Below are 17,191 nucleotides of genomic sequence, written 5' to 3'. Positions count from 1 at the left end.
TGGCCTTTGTCCCGGGCAGGAGCAGGGCTGTGAACCAGCCACTGCTCCCAGTCTGATGCCTGCTTCTTGCATGAAGCCTCGGACTGCTTGAATTGGTGTCACGATTGCTTGGTTCTAAGGTGTGTTAAGGCTCTCCCCATTGCTCTGACTGGCAGAAGAGTCTGTGCTGAAGTGCTACTGGAGGATTTGTGTTAGATCTTTTGAAGGAGTTCTTCAAGGCCAGGTTGGACAGAGCCTTGGCCAACACGGTCTAGTGTGAGGTGCCAACCCAAATCATTCTATGATTCCCTGTGAGGGTGCTGAGGCGCTGGCACAGGGTGCCCAGAGAAGCTGTGGCTGTCCCATCGCTGGCAGTGTTCAAGGCCAGGTTGGACACAGGGGCTTGGAGCAACCTGCTCTAGTGGAAGGTGTCCCTGCCCGTGGCAGGGGGTTGGAACTGGAGGAGCTTTAAGGTCCCTTCCAACCCAAACCAGTCTGGGATTTGGACAGGGCAGAAAGGCTGGAACAAGGTTGGCTTGTCTGTGCAGGTGGATAAGGCTTCGTCAGGTGAAGCTGGGCAGTAAAATATGCTCCCTGCAAAGGGGATTACAAATCTACCTGTCCCAGGCTAAGCCTGTGCTTAGAGCTGTGTTCAGGTCTCTGTCCTCCCTCTGAATCTCATCCTTGCAGATGAGACCAGTCTTGATCAGTCTGTAGCTTTCAAACCTCGGCCCAGAGATTTTACGTGAATTGCTCTTGCTGCCAAGTTTTGTGTCCTGAGCTCGTTTCCAGCTGTTGCAAATGTGTAAAATATGGCTGAGACTGGCTCAAGACCTACCTGAAAGACACCTAAAAGAGGGAAGGCACGTACCTGGTCTAGCTGTCTTCAGGAACATTCTCTGTTGAGTCCAGCATGCAGAATGGTGAGTTGTAGTTTTAGTTTTTCTGCCCTTCTCAAAGAAGAACCTGCCCTCCCCAAATTATAGTGGAAAAAGGGCTTAAAGGTAACATCTCTCTGGTATCTCTTAGAGTAATTCCTTATAGTCAGAAGTCCCAAGGCTATCAGAATTGGCTCAAACCAGGGTGTGTGTTAGCATGGTTTGTAGTGTCTGCTTTGTGGTGAGACTAGAGGAACCAGCTTGCTCAGCAGGAGGCCAGCAGTGTGTGCTGGGGGTGATGGGTCACTTGGTGCTGGCTTGGATGGGACAGTGACTTTCCTGCTGTGCTGTAAGGTGTGTCCTGGGATGGCCAGACATGAGGAACCCCTGGACACAGCAAACAGGGTCACATTATGGCTCTTCTGGGCAGGGGAGAGCCTGCCCACAGGGATCACCTCCTCACTCGCAGCTGTTGGTCATCCTGTGCAGACACGGCAAAGGCTGAATCGACTTTGCATGCACGTGCGGCCTGGCCTGGGCACTTGTGCTGCAGGACAAGAATGCTGAAGGGAGGTGCTGCAGGAGAGGTCTCTTCCACCTCTGGTAAGGGGAGACTCGAACACACCTTGTCTGTGCTGCTGGTGCAGGCCAGGGCTGATGGGCAGGGGGCTGCAGGGCTCCTAAAGCTCCTTCTTTTTCCCACAAGCAAGGTGCCACCATCCTGTGAAGCTGGCACATGGCTGGTGCAGGACCCCATGAGGAGGGCAGCCCTGGTGCCTACTACGACAACCACTTGAGAATTAATTTCTGGGATGCTTCCTGCCTCTGTTCCCAACACCCAACCCACAGCTACCACCACAGCAGCCATTTCCATCAGTCAGATCTAGCTCTGATGCGTGTTGCTGGTAGAATCTAGACAGAGATGGAGCAGGACGCTGTGACTGTGCCCACCACTGCTGGAAGCTCCAAGGGAAGAGGCAGCTGTCATCCTCCTCCTGTGCTCCCTCTGACCTTCCCTACTCCTGGGGTTATGGTTTACAGGAGCCCCGAGCAGGCTCACTGCCATCCACACCCGGAGCCTTGTCCAGTCAGCAACCACGGGAGAGCACAGCCAGAGCAAGGGGTGCCACAAGAAAAAGAGCCAGGAGGTATGTTTTAAATACTTTTATTTCTTAATTTACATAAAGGTATATATTTGGCTTATTTATCTTTTATTTTTTTTTTTTATACTCTGAGATTCACAATCAGTTGCTCTTAAAAAATAAAATAGTCATTTGCTTCTGAAAGAAATCAGAAAACTATTTTATACTCCTCCCTTGTATAACAAGAAAATATACTAATACTCCCGTACATCATGTAGTAAAAGTGATTTTAAGTGCTGGTTACCAAACAATAAAGCAAATGGAGAAGAAAACAATTAGGACAGAGGGTGCAGAGAGGAACTGTGTTGTCAGAGTACAGCCATTCATTTCCAGGGTTTAGTTGTCACCCTGAGGCTCTCTCCTGGCTGGTCTGTAAAAGGGGAGAGGCCCTGGGGCTCACCCAGGCTCTGCTCTGATGATGGCAGCAGGAGCCTCCCGCTGGCGTTATCTGGGTTGGCAGCTTGATGCTTTTTGGGTCATTTTCTTGCCTCTCTGTGCAGTTCCCATTACCTCTGTTTCTCTCACTGTGTACAAGCCACCTAATTGCTTCTGTAGTGGGTGCATGGTGCAGATGCAGGATGAGCTGTGGAGGGACTTAATCCTTGCTTAAAAGGATACCTTTATGGAGTGGAGTGGAATGGAAGAAAGGCCTCACGATGAGCTGAGGGGCACCTGGACCCTCCCTGGTGCACTCTGGCCACCCTGCACAGCTCTGATAGATGTAGGAAGGCTGCATCTGACATTGTCAGTCCCATAGAGCACAGGGAGACTGGAAGGAGCCTGTGCTTGTGGAGAGCCATGGGAGACAGCCAGCCTTGGCCGGAGGTGGGGAAGAGGCACAGAGCAGGGCGCAGGACCCAGCAGTGCCAGCCAAACCCTGGACATCTTTCCCCTTGCTTGGGCTCCTGTGCTGAGGAGATGTCTGTGTGCTGGGAGGGGAGGGCATGAGCAGTGCCCCTCTGGTAGTGTTTTCCCGTATGTTGGCAAATGAATTCAGGGGCTCCTGCTCGTATACTCTTAATTTCCAGATACTCACACAAAGTGATTCTGTGTACAAGGGATCAGTGGTTTTAAAGGTATTTATGTCCTTATTGGGACTATTTAATTTTGTGTTAAAGTTTAGAACCACAAACATAACCTTAATGACCTGAACGACGACTTATTTGACAGGCTGGAATCCTGTCCCATTCAGTGTAATGGAGACTAAAATATGTGGATTCTTTATTAAAAACTAATTCTCTTTTCCTATTAACAGCCTTTCTTTATAAACCCAGAAATGCTGATTTTAATGAGGGTTCTTATTTAGTGCGGATATAAGTAATAGACATTCAGTCCAGACTTCTCACTCCAGAAATACTTCCTATGTGTATAACAGAAATTGTTCCACTGCTCCAGAAGGTCAACAACCAAATGGCCCCAGCAGCTTCCAAGCCTGGTTCGATCTGTACCTGCCTAACATGGAGTCACAGGGGAAACCAGCACAGCATTGCTTGCTAAGTCCAGAGTTCAGCACCAGTATAAATACAATACTGTAGCATACAGGTATAGTGTAGACCCCTGATCTAAGTGAACTGGTTTCCCTCTAGCAGACCAAATACCTTTATAGAAGCACTAACTGAACAATCCTTCACAGCTAAACCAAGAAATGCAGCCTTGCAGCTTCTGGCCATTCAAATGTGGGTCATCAAAGTGTAAAGGAGCAGCAGCATCCGCAGGAGGAGGAAAGGCCAAGTTTCCATTCTGTTAATCCTCTCTGAGCTGTCATAGCTGCTGCTTTGGCTTCCCTTTCTCAGCCTGGAACACGCGAGAGCAGGGATTCAGGGATCCCTTGGTGTTCCACCACTGCTGGAGGTAGGACTCACTTCTCACTCCCTGGCTTGCTCCCTTCACTCTTTCCTTGGTAAAAACAAAGCCACAGCAATTTCCTTCATACGCACAGGAGCTGAAGCCAGCCTCCTGTCACAGCCTGTGCCTGTCTGACAAGGGCTGTGGCTTGTTTCCAACAAGGAAAGCTAGTGAAAGTACACACTTCAGTTCCCTTTTCACTGTTGACTCCTGAGAATTAAGGTTAAAGGCAATTCCTAAGCTCTGAACTTTAGCAGGAATGCTCCATTTTGTTGACAGTAAATGCTACAATGGAGAGAGCCTATCAGAAAAGCAATGTAAGAAATGTGGCTAATCTTCTTTGGTCTCGGAGATGAAATGACTGATTGTTGGGCTGCTTTTTGTTTCTTTTTAAACAGCATAACAAAGAATTTCTTAATGGGAATAAGAACTTCATGTGCCTTTAAAGCCAAGAGTTTGGCTCCCAGACTGCAGAGTGTTTCCCCTAGGAATGTAAATAGTGGCACGAGGTGGGAAATGAAGCATTGTTGTGGATTGGCTTTGCTTTATTATTTCTAGCACCCGCTTACTGTTCTCCAGAGGATGCCCAGGCACTCGAGGAAAACTTCTGGCTCTGGTTCTTTAGCCAAATCTTAAAGCTCTTGTTCAGATATTTTAGGTGACAGAGCAGAAGAGTCCAGTGGAGTCTGAGGAGGAGGAAGGGCTCACATTGTTACAGGAGTCACCCTCAGGACCCATCTGGGCAGAGACTGGCTCTGCAGTGAGTATTAACCAGTTTGCTGATACTTGGAGTTACCAACCATCTCTACTACAGTGCTGTACTACAGGACCTAGCACATCCTGGAACTGAGTGGGAGATAAACCCCAGATGTACTGAGAGTACCTTCCCGTGTCTCTGAACAAGCTTCTAGACTGAACTCACATCCGCTCCCAGTTTGGCATTTCCTTTGCTGATTTATCTACTAGCTACTCAAGCTGTGTGCTAAGGGGAGTATCTAACCTGTGGGAGACATCTGAACAGAAAAAAGGGAGTGGGGAGTTCCCTGAACCAATGCCCTTTCTCTGGAAGCCTGAGTCCTGCTCCAGGGCCCGTGCTCACATGCTTTCCCCAGCATCAGACTGACACAGCATAAATTTGGCTTGTGGAAGCCAAATTCAGGAAACAAGACTGCAGTGAAGTGGCACTTTGACTTACAGACACACACTTCTGCATTTGAGACTAATGCAGTTCAGACACTGGCCTTGTCTACTAAAGATCTCAACTGCATCTTCATAAGGATGAAAGTGACCCTGCAGTAAGAGCAGCCTGGGACTGTGCCTGGGGTTGGGCATGCATTCAGCCTAAGCACTGTTTGTGGTAGGGTATTAGCATGGACAATACATGTAGTATGATATGCACGTAAACAAAGCAGGGTGCCACTGGCACAGCAGTATTGCACTACCAGGCCCTAGATAAAGCAATTCAGCCAGGTGGATTTTGGTACTTTAAGAACCTGTGAACCTTCTTGGGCGAGGCTGAATTTACCATATTGAGCAAACTCTAGAGCCCCTATGTGTTTCAGTCCAAATTTCTTCTGGGCCTTTCTGTAACAACCACCAGCACACCCAGTGCAGTGAAACTCTCTCCTCTGTCCCATTGCTCAGCCTCAGGTGACAGGTAAGTCACCCACTGGAAATCTTCCTGTGGTGCCCTTGCAGGGCCTGATCCCAGGGCACTGAGATGAGGAGAGTTGTGGACGTTATTCATGTCTGGTATGGTTGCACAGGCAGCACCAGATTTTCAATGTTTAAATAAAAACTGTTTATCTAAATATATATATATCTGTCATCTAATGTCTTCAGCAGAGATAAAGCATCTTATGACATATTTAAATAAAAAATAATAATCTGAATTGAGCCTTCAGTGTTCAAGAACAGGTGATGTACAGAATAGGTCCCCAACTAGTGCAGTCTCTGGGTGCTGACACAATGACAGCATTCAGTAGGACGTAAGTTGCCCTATAAACGATGTGGACTTTGTTGGCTACAACTAAAACCATATACACAATCTACAGTCACTCACTTGGGTAGCACATTTGGGGTCCAGTGGACAGTTGCTTTTGATGCTCAGAGGAACTTGTGAATGTCCTTATGCTCAAGAAGCTCTTGTGTTCCAGGTTGCCCTGCTCACGTCCTGGTGCCTGACCCTGCAGGCTGCAGTGGCAGGATTGATTTGGTGCTGGAGAACCCTTCCAAGGTGGTGTGGAGCTGAGGGATCCACTGGTTTCCAGTACAGAAGGGCTTCGAGCTCAAGGTTGGTGTGGTGGTGGGAGCAGGAGTCCACGTCATTTCCTTCACTGGCAACTGCAACCAGAGAAGAGATGAAGGTGGTTCATGGGGTAGAATCACAGTCACAGGAAAGGACTGGTAATGGTGAGCATGTGCACTGCAGCTCTGTGGCAGAGGCCAGCTAAGAGACCCCTTGCCTCCATGCAAATTGAAGGCTGGCAAAACTGAACCTGTGTGGAGAGCACTTTCGGATGTACCATAGGGTTTTGGAATGGGAAGCACAAGTACACTGGGATCCAGGCTCAGGCTGCTCAAGGAGGTGAACCAGGAGCCGGTTTAGACTCCTGTCTATAGTATTTCTTGTTTGTGTCAGTTGTGTAGGTACAACTGTTTGTGATGGGGGTTGAAACAGCTCAGCAGAAAACAGGGTTAGTTTTCCTAGACTGTTTTCAACCCCATCAGTGTACTAAAGAAAACAGGGACTGCCTCTTGCCTTCAGTGGTCATTTTCAAATGGCTGTGCTCTGCAGAGCCCAGGTCAGGGGGGGTCAGTCCCACAGGCACACCCCCAGCAGTGAGCCCAGCTCTCAGTCTTGCTGGTGACAGAGCAGATGTGGGCTTTCTCCCACCCTTGCTTTAAAGAGCAGTGTCAGCACATCTAGTGACTGGTGAGATCCCACTGTTGCATGCTGTGGTGTATCTGATCGGCCAGCAGCTTTCCTAGGTGAAGTGGGAAGGATAACCAGCTCTCTCGCTGCAGGATTTCCTGGGATCTGTGCTCCATGTTATGCAGGAAATTGCCCCTGACCTTAAAAATCAGTCACTGCTGGGTTATAGCGAAACTCCCTGTAATGATGGGCTGGTTTCTCTCAACCTGTATAAAACTGGACCAAAACAGAAGTACAGTGAAAAACCTTGGTGTGCATAGCCCCAAGTGTTCAGTGTTGTATAAGGCAAGTCTCAGCACCACTAACTCATATTTTCTTCCAGACTTTTTGAGGCATTAAAAACCAACCAAACAACAAACACCTTTGTCTAAAAGCTGCTGCTAAATAATAATGTGTGAGTACACATCCAGCCCAGAGACTGCAAAGCCCAGGCAGGCCTATCAAATCCTTAGCCTACAACAGAACATACTCCCTTATGTGGAAGTAACACATCTGCTGTACTAGAGATTACATTAAGTCTTTTCCCCCAACAGGCCATTCTTAAGTGTGCTATTGAGTTCTGATTATATGATTAGTCTTTCAATGCATTTAATTTATGAGGAAAAAATCTCCTCTTCAAAAACTTGCTTTAATTAAATTTGGCTACAGGAAAACGCTGGGAAGTGTTTATCACTCATGTCAGCTCTGAGCTGCAGCGCTGTGACTGCTGGGGAGTGATAAGAATAGCAGGGACCCAAGGGAGAAGAAAGGGCAGAGGGAATGGGACCCTCCCTCTGGTTCGCTGCCCTGGAGCAGGGGTTGCAGTGGGGACAGGCCTTGCAGCAACGTGCAAGTTCATGCACTGCCAGAAAAGCTTTCTCTGCAGAAAATGTGGACTATGATAAGAGTGGTCATTTGATGGTGAGCTGATGTTGGACCAAGAGCAAGGCAGCAGCAGGTTTTAGGAACACCAGATATGTGCTAAATTCTGACCCTGGATAACCACAATACAACTCTGTAAAATAAAGGACACTTGACCCCTGGATTTCCTGTTCTTGATTTGCTCTCATTTGGGTTGAAGGTAGCAAAGGTGCAGACTGTGGCTGTCTAAGGTTAACTTCTTTCCAGTTGAGAAGGGAAGTGTGCTGCAAAGGGTTTTGGAGAGGATGGGGTAGCTGGAAACCAATTGCTGGTTTGGGTCACTCACCGTCTCAAACTTTCACAGAGGCTGGTGGCATCACAAGTTGATTCACCCTGGTAAAGGGAAAACAAAAGTGACATGTAAGAGCTGCAATTAGCAAAGAAGCAGGCTCCTAAAAACACACCAGCCTATTAAATCCAGGTTGCTGTTGCTTAACTGTTTCTAAAGCAATAGGACATAATAACTGTCCTGCACAAGGGTATAAAGCTGAGGCAATCCTGACAATTGCTGGAACATGCCAAGTACCATCGCTGACACCAATTGACAAGGATTTGGGAAGGTCCCAAAGGCATTCAGCTGTAGCAATTGTTTCCCTAAGCCAGTAACAAGATTGCTCATCCAGTGGCTGCTGAATGGTTTCCTCCAGCCTGACAGCACCAATGTAAACAGTCACCACTGATAAAAATTACATTAAGAAAAAAGGAGCTGGCTTCCAGTTTTTCAGCTCCTGAAGCCCTGCTGCTGTGCCAGGCAGCTGCTCCCAAGTGATGGATGGAGTCCAGCGGGGACTGCAGGGGCACCAGGCAGAAGCTGGCCTCAGCAAGGTGGTGTCCTGCACCTCCATCTGAGGGGAACAGCTCCAAGGGATACCCAGGGCAGTGATTTACAGAGTTCAGCCCTTCGCTCTGCTCCTATTCCCTGCAGCACGTGCCCTGTGCAATCCAGCCTTCCTGCTGCAGCAGCTCACCTCTTCTCCTGCCCCACACTGCTCACGCCTTCCCAGACTGTGGTTACTGAGGGACAGGAGCCTTTTGATAGTGTTAATCCCAGCAGGGCGCTGTGCAGACTCTAAGAATGACAAGTCACCCTCTGACTCTAAGACCTTTGGGCCTTGTTTTCTCTCTCTGATGCTCACTGACCTCAGTGGGAGCTCCTGGATTCTTACAGTGACACTGGAAAACCTGCAGCTCACCTAAGAACCTGGCATGTTTGAATGCTTTCACCCAAATGTACTCTTAGCTGTACTTGGCCAACTGGAGAATAAATCTGAGTCACAAAGAGTCTTCTCATACCATTGGCTGTGCTAACTTAAAGTAACAAATACACTGAAACAGCAGTACTTTACACCTTAAAGGAGTGCAGCAGGATTTTGCCATCATGGGCAAAAGCACAGCTTGTTTCTGAATCGGTGAAAAACTTGAGCAGGTTTACAGGAAGATCACAGAAGCCATCACTGCCTGAGGTCCTCCCAGGTGAGAACTCAGTGAAACATCATTTTCCTTTGGAAAATGCCGATTCCTTAAAAACACACTTCCTACCTGACCAGGACATACTTTTTTGCTGAAGTGGTACGATGCTGGATTCGGCCTTGTGTTCCAGGATAAAATTAACCAGTGGTTAGGGGACACCTTCCAAGAAATCTCTGCATCAGGAGTCGGCCCAGCTCAGCCTACAGCTCTTCACACCAACCTCACAGAAAGTTTGCCTCCAAGATGCACAGAAGCCTCTGTGCCTTTCCAGGCCATAAACTGAAATGTTTTTGATGCAGGAGCTGATCTGAGTTTCTTTGTACCATTCTTGGTAACCCTGCTGCATTAGACATCTCGCTGTACTGAACATCATAACTGTGCTTTAATATCAGCACACGTCAGCAAGATAAAACATTTAACCTTGTAATGCTACAGTCAACTTTAGAAATAGGAAATAAACTATGATATGTTATGAAGCTACCACAGATTACTAAAACTCCAGATGTTTGACAGCCATGTCCCTTAACATGTAATTCATCCCACATTTTTACAAGATACAGAATACATACAGGAAAAGTTAAGTTTTGCCATTACTTTAGCACAGAGAACCCACCTGCATTGCTGACAGCTGAACCATAAATTCACACAACCTTCCTTCTTCTATTACTTATAATTCAGGTTCCTATGGGATAAAATGTACCTCCCACAGAAGCACTTATTTATGCTTTCCCCAAGTTATAAGAGTTACTTGTTCTTTGCATTTTAACACATTTCTCTCAACTCCTGCTTTATCTCTAGGTTACAGATGGGAGCAGAGGCCTGGAGCGGCTAATCCTGAACTGCATTTGAAAGATTTCATGGGAAATTACACCCCACATGACTTGAGAACCTGCTGGGGAGAGAAGTGACTTTCAGGGATCACATAGGAAGCTACTGGGCAGAAGAAGGAACTGAAATAGTCTCCAAGAGGTGGGATGGTGGAGTTATTCATTCTCTCTGAAGCACTGGGCTGTCGACAGCGGTCACTGGCTTATGCACAGCCCCATTTCAATGATGCAAGTCTGCTCTGATTCTTTATCTTTTAAAGAAAAAACACTAATAATAAATTCTAAATTCTCTTAAGTGCTACAGTGTAGTATGTGGACTTAAGCTAACAGGGCTCGAGAGCATCCAAATCCCTGTTTAAGTCCCGCTTGCCTTTCTAATAACTATAATCCCACCCTGAATAGATTGCCGCTTCCGATGTGGTGATATCTGCTGACTGAACATTGGTTCCTAAATTGTTCTATTTTCTCTGCAGTGTTTTCTTAAGATTGTGAATGTTTTCATTCCTTGAAGGGACCAGGGTGGGAACTAGTCGGTTGTTTCCTGAGGGGGAGGAAACTTGCCCAAATTGCCTTTCAAGAACAGAAGCTGTACAACTTCTTTGGTTGTTTTTATGGGCTCCTCCAGCAGTTTAAAGATGTGGCTGATTCCTTCTAACCCCATCATTTCCTCTCCTGTCAAACCTAAATATTTCTCCTAGATCCTATCAAACCATTTCCATGTAGTGTGACAGCATCTGTAATTCTGAAGTATTTATAAGACTGTCTGTTTAATATTAAACTACATGCTGTTAAATAGAGCTGTTAAATATTGATGCTATGTAAAATGGATCTGATTTCACAGCCCGTTAGAGAACTGCATAAGAAAAAGAAGACGAATTTAAGATAACAGATGCGTGGCCAGGATCTCTCGCAGGTCAGCTAGCCTCTATTTCAGGAACTCTGCAGAGATTATTCTCCAAATGCTCTGTCCCTTTTCATTCCACACACACACTGAGTAGCCTACAGCTTTCCAAAAGCCCTGTTTTCTTGCTACCTCAACAAGTCAGGCTCTAGCTTTTGTAACAGAGAAGCACATTAGGAAATAATGTCCTAATTTTTACAGCTTGCTGTACTTAACATCACTTAACTTTTACAACCAACAATAAAATGCTTCGTTGGGGTCCTTCTAGCCTGCAAATAACTAATTTCTTGACTAGCAGGCGCTCATTCACAGACAAGAATATTGTGTATACAGGGACAGCTACACTACTAGCCTTAGCCTGGGATTAAGGATCCTTCTCCTTCCTTCACGTTGCTGGAGAAAATCCTGTGTTTCTGAAGAACTGTACATTCAAGTGCCTGTTTGAAGCAGTGCTTCAGGGAGGGATGCCAGCATAGCAGTCACCAACAGCACCCTTCAGCAGATTCCTCCCTGTCTGAACTTTCTCAGATGCTGCTGGGGGTTAAACCTCTTTGAAAGGTCTTGTGAACAAGAAAGGTGAGGAACATGGACATCCTTGAAGGTAATGAGACTTCCTGGCCTTAAATCTGTGAAAAACAAATCTCCTTTTCAAATACAGCTAGTTAAAGAGGGGGGTTTTTTGCATCAAAGCATTAGAGCCAATGACATGCTCCACCTGTGTATCAGTGATGATTAGCAGCCAGCCTGGTGCAGCATTCTGCAAATCCAGCTACTGAAACTCCTCTGGAGCTTTCAAAACTAATGTTGCTGTCTGAACCTGTGCAAAAACCCCAGAGGCTAAGGATTATCATTTGTAGCTCCACCCCTGCATGACTTTCAGATGTAACAGTGACTGTTATTGCCTGATAAGTGAACAGAGGAAGTTACTTGCACATGAGGTTAGCTCACAATATTGACATCACTGTATTCCTGCAGGTAATGGACAAAATAGTTACAGACTAGGAGAGCTGGGGCAGCCTTCCACATTGGGTTTCCTGATTTCCAACTGCACACAAGCACAAGTCCATCATGTACGTTAAAATCCTAGGGTAGAAGTCATGCTCCCACTGGGGTCTCCCTGACACACGTAAGAGGACAAGTGTAGTTGCAGCAGGAAGGAAGAAGGAGAACACGAAGGCAGAGGAGCGTAAAAAGTGAGTTCAGGCACAGCAAAGTCCCCTCTCTGCACAACCACCACCTCCTGATTTACCAGCTGTGATTCAGAAAGGGAGAAATGTCAGGAAAGTGTGTGTTGCACTGGGCTCACTTCATCCACCACCTTGTTACTGCAGGGATCAATTGCCTTAAATAAATCCTTGCTGAAGCCAGTTGCCAAAACACATTAACATTTCAGTAAACACAGGAGGGAAACTGACACAATTTACAGATCATCCCACTCATATTTTCCATCACTGCTGCATACTGTCAACACCCTCAAAACCAGAGTCAGCTGCAAGAGGATATAAAGATTATTGTAGTTGGCCTGCCAGCAATACAAACAGGTAACACAGGACCAGGAAACACCGTAAGATCACACCCACCACATTATCATACCTCATTCATACTCTACTCAGCCCCTACTGCTTTGTCTCACCAGTATTTCACCACATACATAGGGATTTACAGCAGCATTTCACTGGGATTTTGTCACATTTCCCTTGAGGACTTTGATTCAAACTCTGTTAGACATACCAAGTTTCATCTACTAATGCACAGTCCCAGCAGGGCTGCGCATGTGGGCACTGAGATCATGTAGAGATTTCTGCCCTTAAACCAAAGTCATCCATGGCTATTCTGCTTTCTCTTATCATTTTGCTCACTGCAGAAGCCTCACTGCTGTCTTATCTACTGCAGAGTTCTCTTCCAGCTTGGCTTTCTATCACACTTGTAACATACTGGTCCCAACAACGCACCACCTTTTTGCCAGACACTGTTAGAAGAGCAAAACCAGCAGGCTGGAGACTGGTTCAAGCATGTCCCTTTTGTGCCCTTCATTATACAGAGTTTTTAATCAAGCAGTGCACATGTCAATCAATGTTAGCCATTACTATCCTCCATTAACTAGGTACAATTGCCATTTTTACCTGCAGTTGGAGGGAGATGGCTTCAGTTCCCCACTCTACAACAGAGTTCTCCCAGGATGCTGAACAAGCTGCTACATGCCTCCATCTCCTCCCTAAAAAATAGCTGCAGAACATGAAACCTTAGTACAGCCTATTGCCTTCTGAGCACGGTGTAAGAACAGCCAAATCAAGGATTGCTTCCAGAAAGCATAGCCTTTTTTAACTGAACTATTTTGATAGTTAAGTCAGTAACTTTGGGACAAGAGGCTCAAGATTAACAACGTGTTACTGCAGAAACTCAGTGCTTTGATTTAAAAGGCTCCTGGTGTGCTGCAGCTGAAAACAATGACTGAAAGTGAAGCTGCAGGAAAGGTGAGCAATGATAATACATCAACCTAGAAAGATCTCTGTGAGTGGTACAGGGACAGGACTGGCTCAGCTAAAAATAGTCTACGCACTGATGGTTTGATAATCATAACAGGTTCATCCAGCCTCCCAGGAGCAGGGTCTGTTTGATGGAGCTGAGGTCAGTTTGCTAAAGGAAAAGGATGCTAACAACATTTAACAGAAAATCAGGCATAGGTGTAGCTTGTGCTGGAGTGGGAAACCATTGGTTACTGTAGCTCTGCTGCCTGCTTTTGCTCACTCTTTCCTACCTGGAGAGGAAGCCCGCAGCTTGTGTAAACCTGAGCCACTCCAAGGCTCAAACAGGACTGGGCTGTGGGCAGCCCTCCCAGTGGCCACTGGTGTGGAATTGCCCTTCCCTCTGGAGACAGGAATGGTGGAGGAGGCTGCAATGAGCAGCAGCTCTCACGGACACAGCCCAATGGGAGCTTCGTGCTGACGCTGGCAGGTGCTCCACCAGCTGCACTAGAGACATGGAATTGGCTTAAATCCTCTTTTCTTCCTGCACGTCACTGGGTTTAGCCAACAGAATATGATTATCATGTACAGCAAATACAGTTTTTTCTCTCTCTCTACTCAGTACAGACCCTTATAGCTGTGCAGACTATGTTAGTATTTTCCGTCTGTTCATTTAATCTAGGTGCTGAGCATGTTTGCCTCCAGAAGAAGAAACATGGGTCAGCTTCTAGATTTCCTCTTTAGCAGCTCTTGACAGAGAAGAAAACTGGCATCAGGAAAAAAAAAAAAAAATCAATAACCTTTCCCTCTATTTTTCCAGGCAGCTGCAAGAGAACAGATGTGACTACGAGCAGACAACAGCACTCATTTGGGTATCAAGGACACAGATGGAAATGAACTCCAGAGTTAACTCCTGCCTTACAGCCCTGCGGGGGCACGCTCATGTGGACTCCTCAAGTTAGGGAAGATGAGGGTCTCTGAAGCTCTCACAACTCTGTACCTGAGTCTGTATCTGAATGTATCATTCTGCCAGATATTGAAGGGCTCAGATTTAAGGTGGTAGGATTTCAACACCATGGAAGATGTTGGTAACATCATATTCTTACATCCACTGAAATAATGGAGGAAAGAGGAAGTCTTGATTTTTCTTGGTATGATTGAATGAGAAAGGGGATAAAACATGACAAAAAAGCAGGTATGATCTAATTAAATCTTTAAACAGAAAATCCTGTAGAACTTGATTGATTGATGCTACTTGATTACAAACATACTTCTTTTCCTCCACAAGAACTGCCTCATGGTACCCCTCTTTTCACCAGCCTCTAAGCTACCAGGTATGAGGAATTGTCCTGTTTTGCTCCACCGCAACAGTCTGGGCAAGCCCTGCCTGGCATGTGGTAGTGGTCTGGCAGCAACTCAGTAAATGACCAAGCCAGAGCACTTTGGATGGTCCTTCCTGAAGCATTAGAAGTGTCTCTGTTTGGGGACAAAATGTCCCCCCAGCATTCAGGCCAAGGACCCAACCACAAGTAACTTCCTCTAACACACCTACAGTCACAGCTTGCTGAAAACCTGCCTTGCAGATTTCTCCACATGAAGAGGTCATCTACTCTTGATAAAAGTCAATACCTTCATAAGATGCTCTGTGACCGTTCCAGGCTTCAGGAAACAGACTAGCAAGGCTGAATTTTGCATGATTTCTTCTATTTCCTTGTGTCAGGAAGGGTTTCTGTCTTGGAAAGCTGCCTTCTGTTCAGTGGCTCAGTCACCTGCATGGAATCTGATCAGATTTCCTATCTGTGCCAGGGTAGCCTTAGCAAAGAAACTGTCTTGGCAAGAGTTTAAAATACCTCCTGCCTGATGAAGGTCCCTCCCTGCCAAGAACTGTCCTTTGCAATGACTATGCAAATTGACATATTGAATCCACTGTAAGCATATGATTTAAGTGCCCCTTGTACCTTGTGGGCAAGTGCTTTCAATCCTGTTTTTAGGGACAGCATCTGGCTTCCTGAAGCTTGCAGCAGAGTCGGTAGCCAAGACAGCAGTAGGACTCCAAGCAGTTCTTGTTCTGGTGCTGCTTTTGGACAAGGACACTTTGCCACCTTATAACTTCAGGCACATGGAGAAATTCCATTCTTGCTGCAGAACAGCACTTAAATAGCTAGGAATAGTCTAGGAATATTGTTTTCCTTTCTTGGTGGTGCAGAAGATTAACCTCACAAGGTCAGTGTATGTGGAGAATTGATGGGCTGGGAGAACCATGAAGTTCTGCCTGCAGCCTCTTCCACAGCTTGCAGTTCCAAGAGTGATGCCAGCACCAGCTGGCTCAGTCCTCCTGCCTGTACTTAAGCGAAGCTCCTGCTGCCAACAATTAACTTTGAACAGCATATTTCAAATGCCATGAGCATTTTGAGTAACGACCACAATGGAGCTCCAAATGGCTGTGAACAACCAAACTGACCTTTGGCATCTTCCTGCCTAACCTGCAGGAAATCTGCAAATTGACTAAAGCAGCAGAACAAATCAGTGGTTTTTTCCTATATGAGACCATATTTTCCATCTGCATGAAACCAGTAGCTCCCAACTGAAGAACCAAACCAGCATTTAAAATTCATCCAGTCCCAAGCTGTTGCATTCCAGTATTTGCTCTGTTTATGGAGTTACAACCATGGCTAGTGAACAGGGAGAAAAAACCCCAGGCTTTTTCCACCAATAATAGAACTACTTACACTTTCACCACTTCTTCCCTTTATATTCTCAATTCTTTAATTCCATATAACCATATAATTCCATCTGCAGATGCATGGTCTTTATCATGCCACCCTCAGATATTCAAAACACAGCCCTTGCCTCCTTCCAATCATGACAGATCCTCTGCATCCTAATCTAGGCTTTTTGCTGTAAATTCACATGCTTTCAAAGGCCAAGGATATCTTTTATCTGGGGTAAGAAAGCATTGTTTCTATCACTGTTGGCAATGTTCAATTATTGCTGTTCTTTTGTAAAGTAAAAACTAAAAGCAATCACATTATTCCCCTAAATAGCTAAATATCAGCAGTGAGTGAAGTGTTCCTCAAATATCCGTTTATGGGTGTTGTTAAAAACCACTTGCTGGCTGTGAAATCAAATCCAAACTCTGTTTTGATGCAGCACTGAGATGTATCTCTATAGTAAGTGTCCAGCCTCTTAAAAAAACCCCTTGCAATACATCTTAAAATATTTCACAGAAGAAATGCTCTTTTTAGTGATGCCAACTCCCAGAATGGCACAAGCTCTGCACCACTCTAGTGCGCCAGTGTAATACCTGTGACACTGCTAATGGAGGGGACTCTGTCCTTCGGTGGCAATAACATGGGGTCATCTGATGGGTCCTTCCTGTCCCTAACTGCTGCCACAGAAAAATCAGAAAGAGAGAGCTGACAGCTCTGGGAGTCCTTCCCCTGCCCCACATAATAGAATCTGCAAAGCAAAAATAAGGTCAGACACTTTCAAATTGCTGCAATAGGAGAACAGGGAGATCATTTTATATCTAGTTCTAGAAAAGGCTAAAAATAAGCCTGATAGGAGGCAGAAGACAGCCTGAAAATGGATTATTCTCATTTTTCCTGTAATGTAATTTGCAGCAGGGCTTGGTTAAGACAGCAGACATGGTGTGTGGACAAGGGATGGCTCTTTCTGTGGCTTGCACTAGCTTGTCTGTAATGAGTATTTTCTTTCTCATGTTTGTACGCCCCACTTTTCAGATGAACTGTTCATCAGCACTGCTACTCAGCAAGAGTTTCCACACCTCAGCAAAGGTGTTAATACATTTTTTTTCCTTATTAAATGTTTAATTTTAGGAGAAAGGAA

General features: G+C 45.9%; 1 protein-coding gene and 1 long non-coding RNA gene across 3 annotated transcripts in view; one reads left to right on the top strand and one right to left on the bottom strand.

The window, feature by feature from the left end:
* Positions 1–408: 408 nt before the first annotated feature.
* Positions 409–16,615, top strand: LOC115602018. Its single transcript, XR_003989563.1, has 5 exons — positions 409–2,005; positions 4,494–4,604; positions 6,001–6,137; positions 9,948–10,118; positions 14,163–16,615. It is a non-coding gene; the product is annotated as an uncharacterized LOC115602018 (long non-coding RNA).
* The window catches only part of SPNS2 (sphingolipid transporter 2), a 128,378-nt gene continuing 117,285 nt past the window's right edge, over positions 6,099–17,191 (bottom strand). The window contains exons 12-14 of one of the 2 annotated variants that reach the window (XM_030472707.1): positions 13,001–13,103; positions 7,966–8,012; positions 6,099–6,187 (exon numbers count right to left, since the gene is read on the bottom strand). In XM_030472707.1, coding sequence (XP_030328567.1) covers positions 6,178–6,187; positions 7,966–8,012; positions 13,001–13,103 — 160 coding nt within the window. In that variant the 3' untranslated portion in view covers positions 6,099–6,177. The remainder of the gene's footprint in view (positions 6,188–7,965; positions 8,013–13,000; positions 13,104–17,191) is intronic. The other variant, XM_030472708.1, reaches the window with a different exon arrangement.

Source organism: Strigops habroptila (assembly GCF_004027225.2).
Source record: "Strigops habroptila isolate Jane chromosome 13 unlocalized genomic scaffold, bStrHab1.2.pri S16, whole genome shotgun sequence".
Lineage (NCBI taxonomy): Eukaryota > Metazoa > Chordata > Aves > Psittaciformes > Psittacidae > Strigops > Strigops habroptila.
This window is presented reverse-complemented; position numbering and strand designations above follow the sequence as displayed.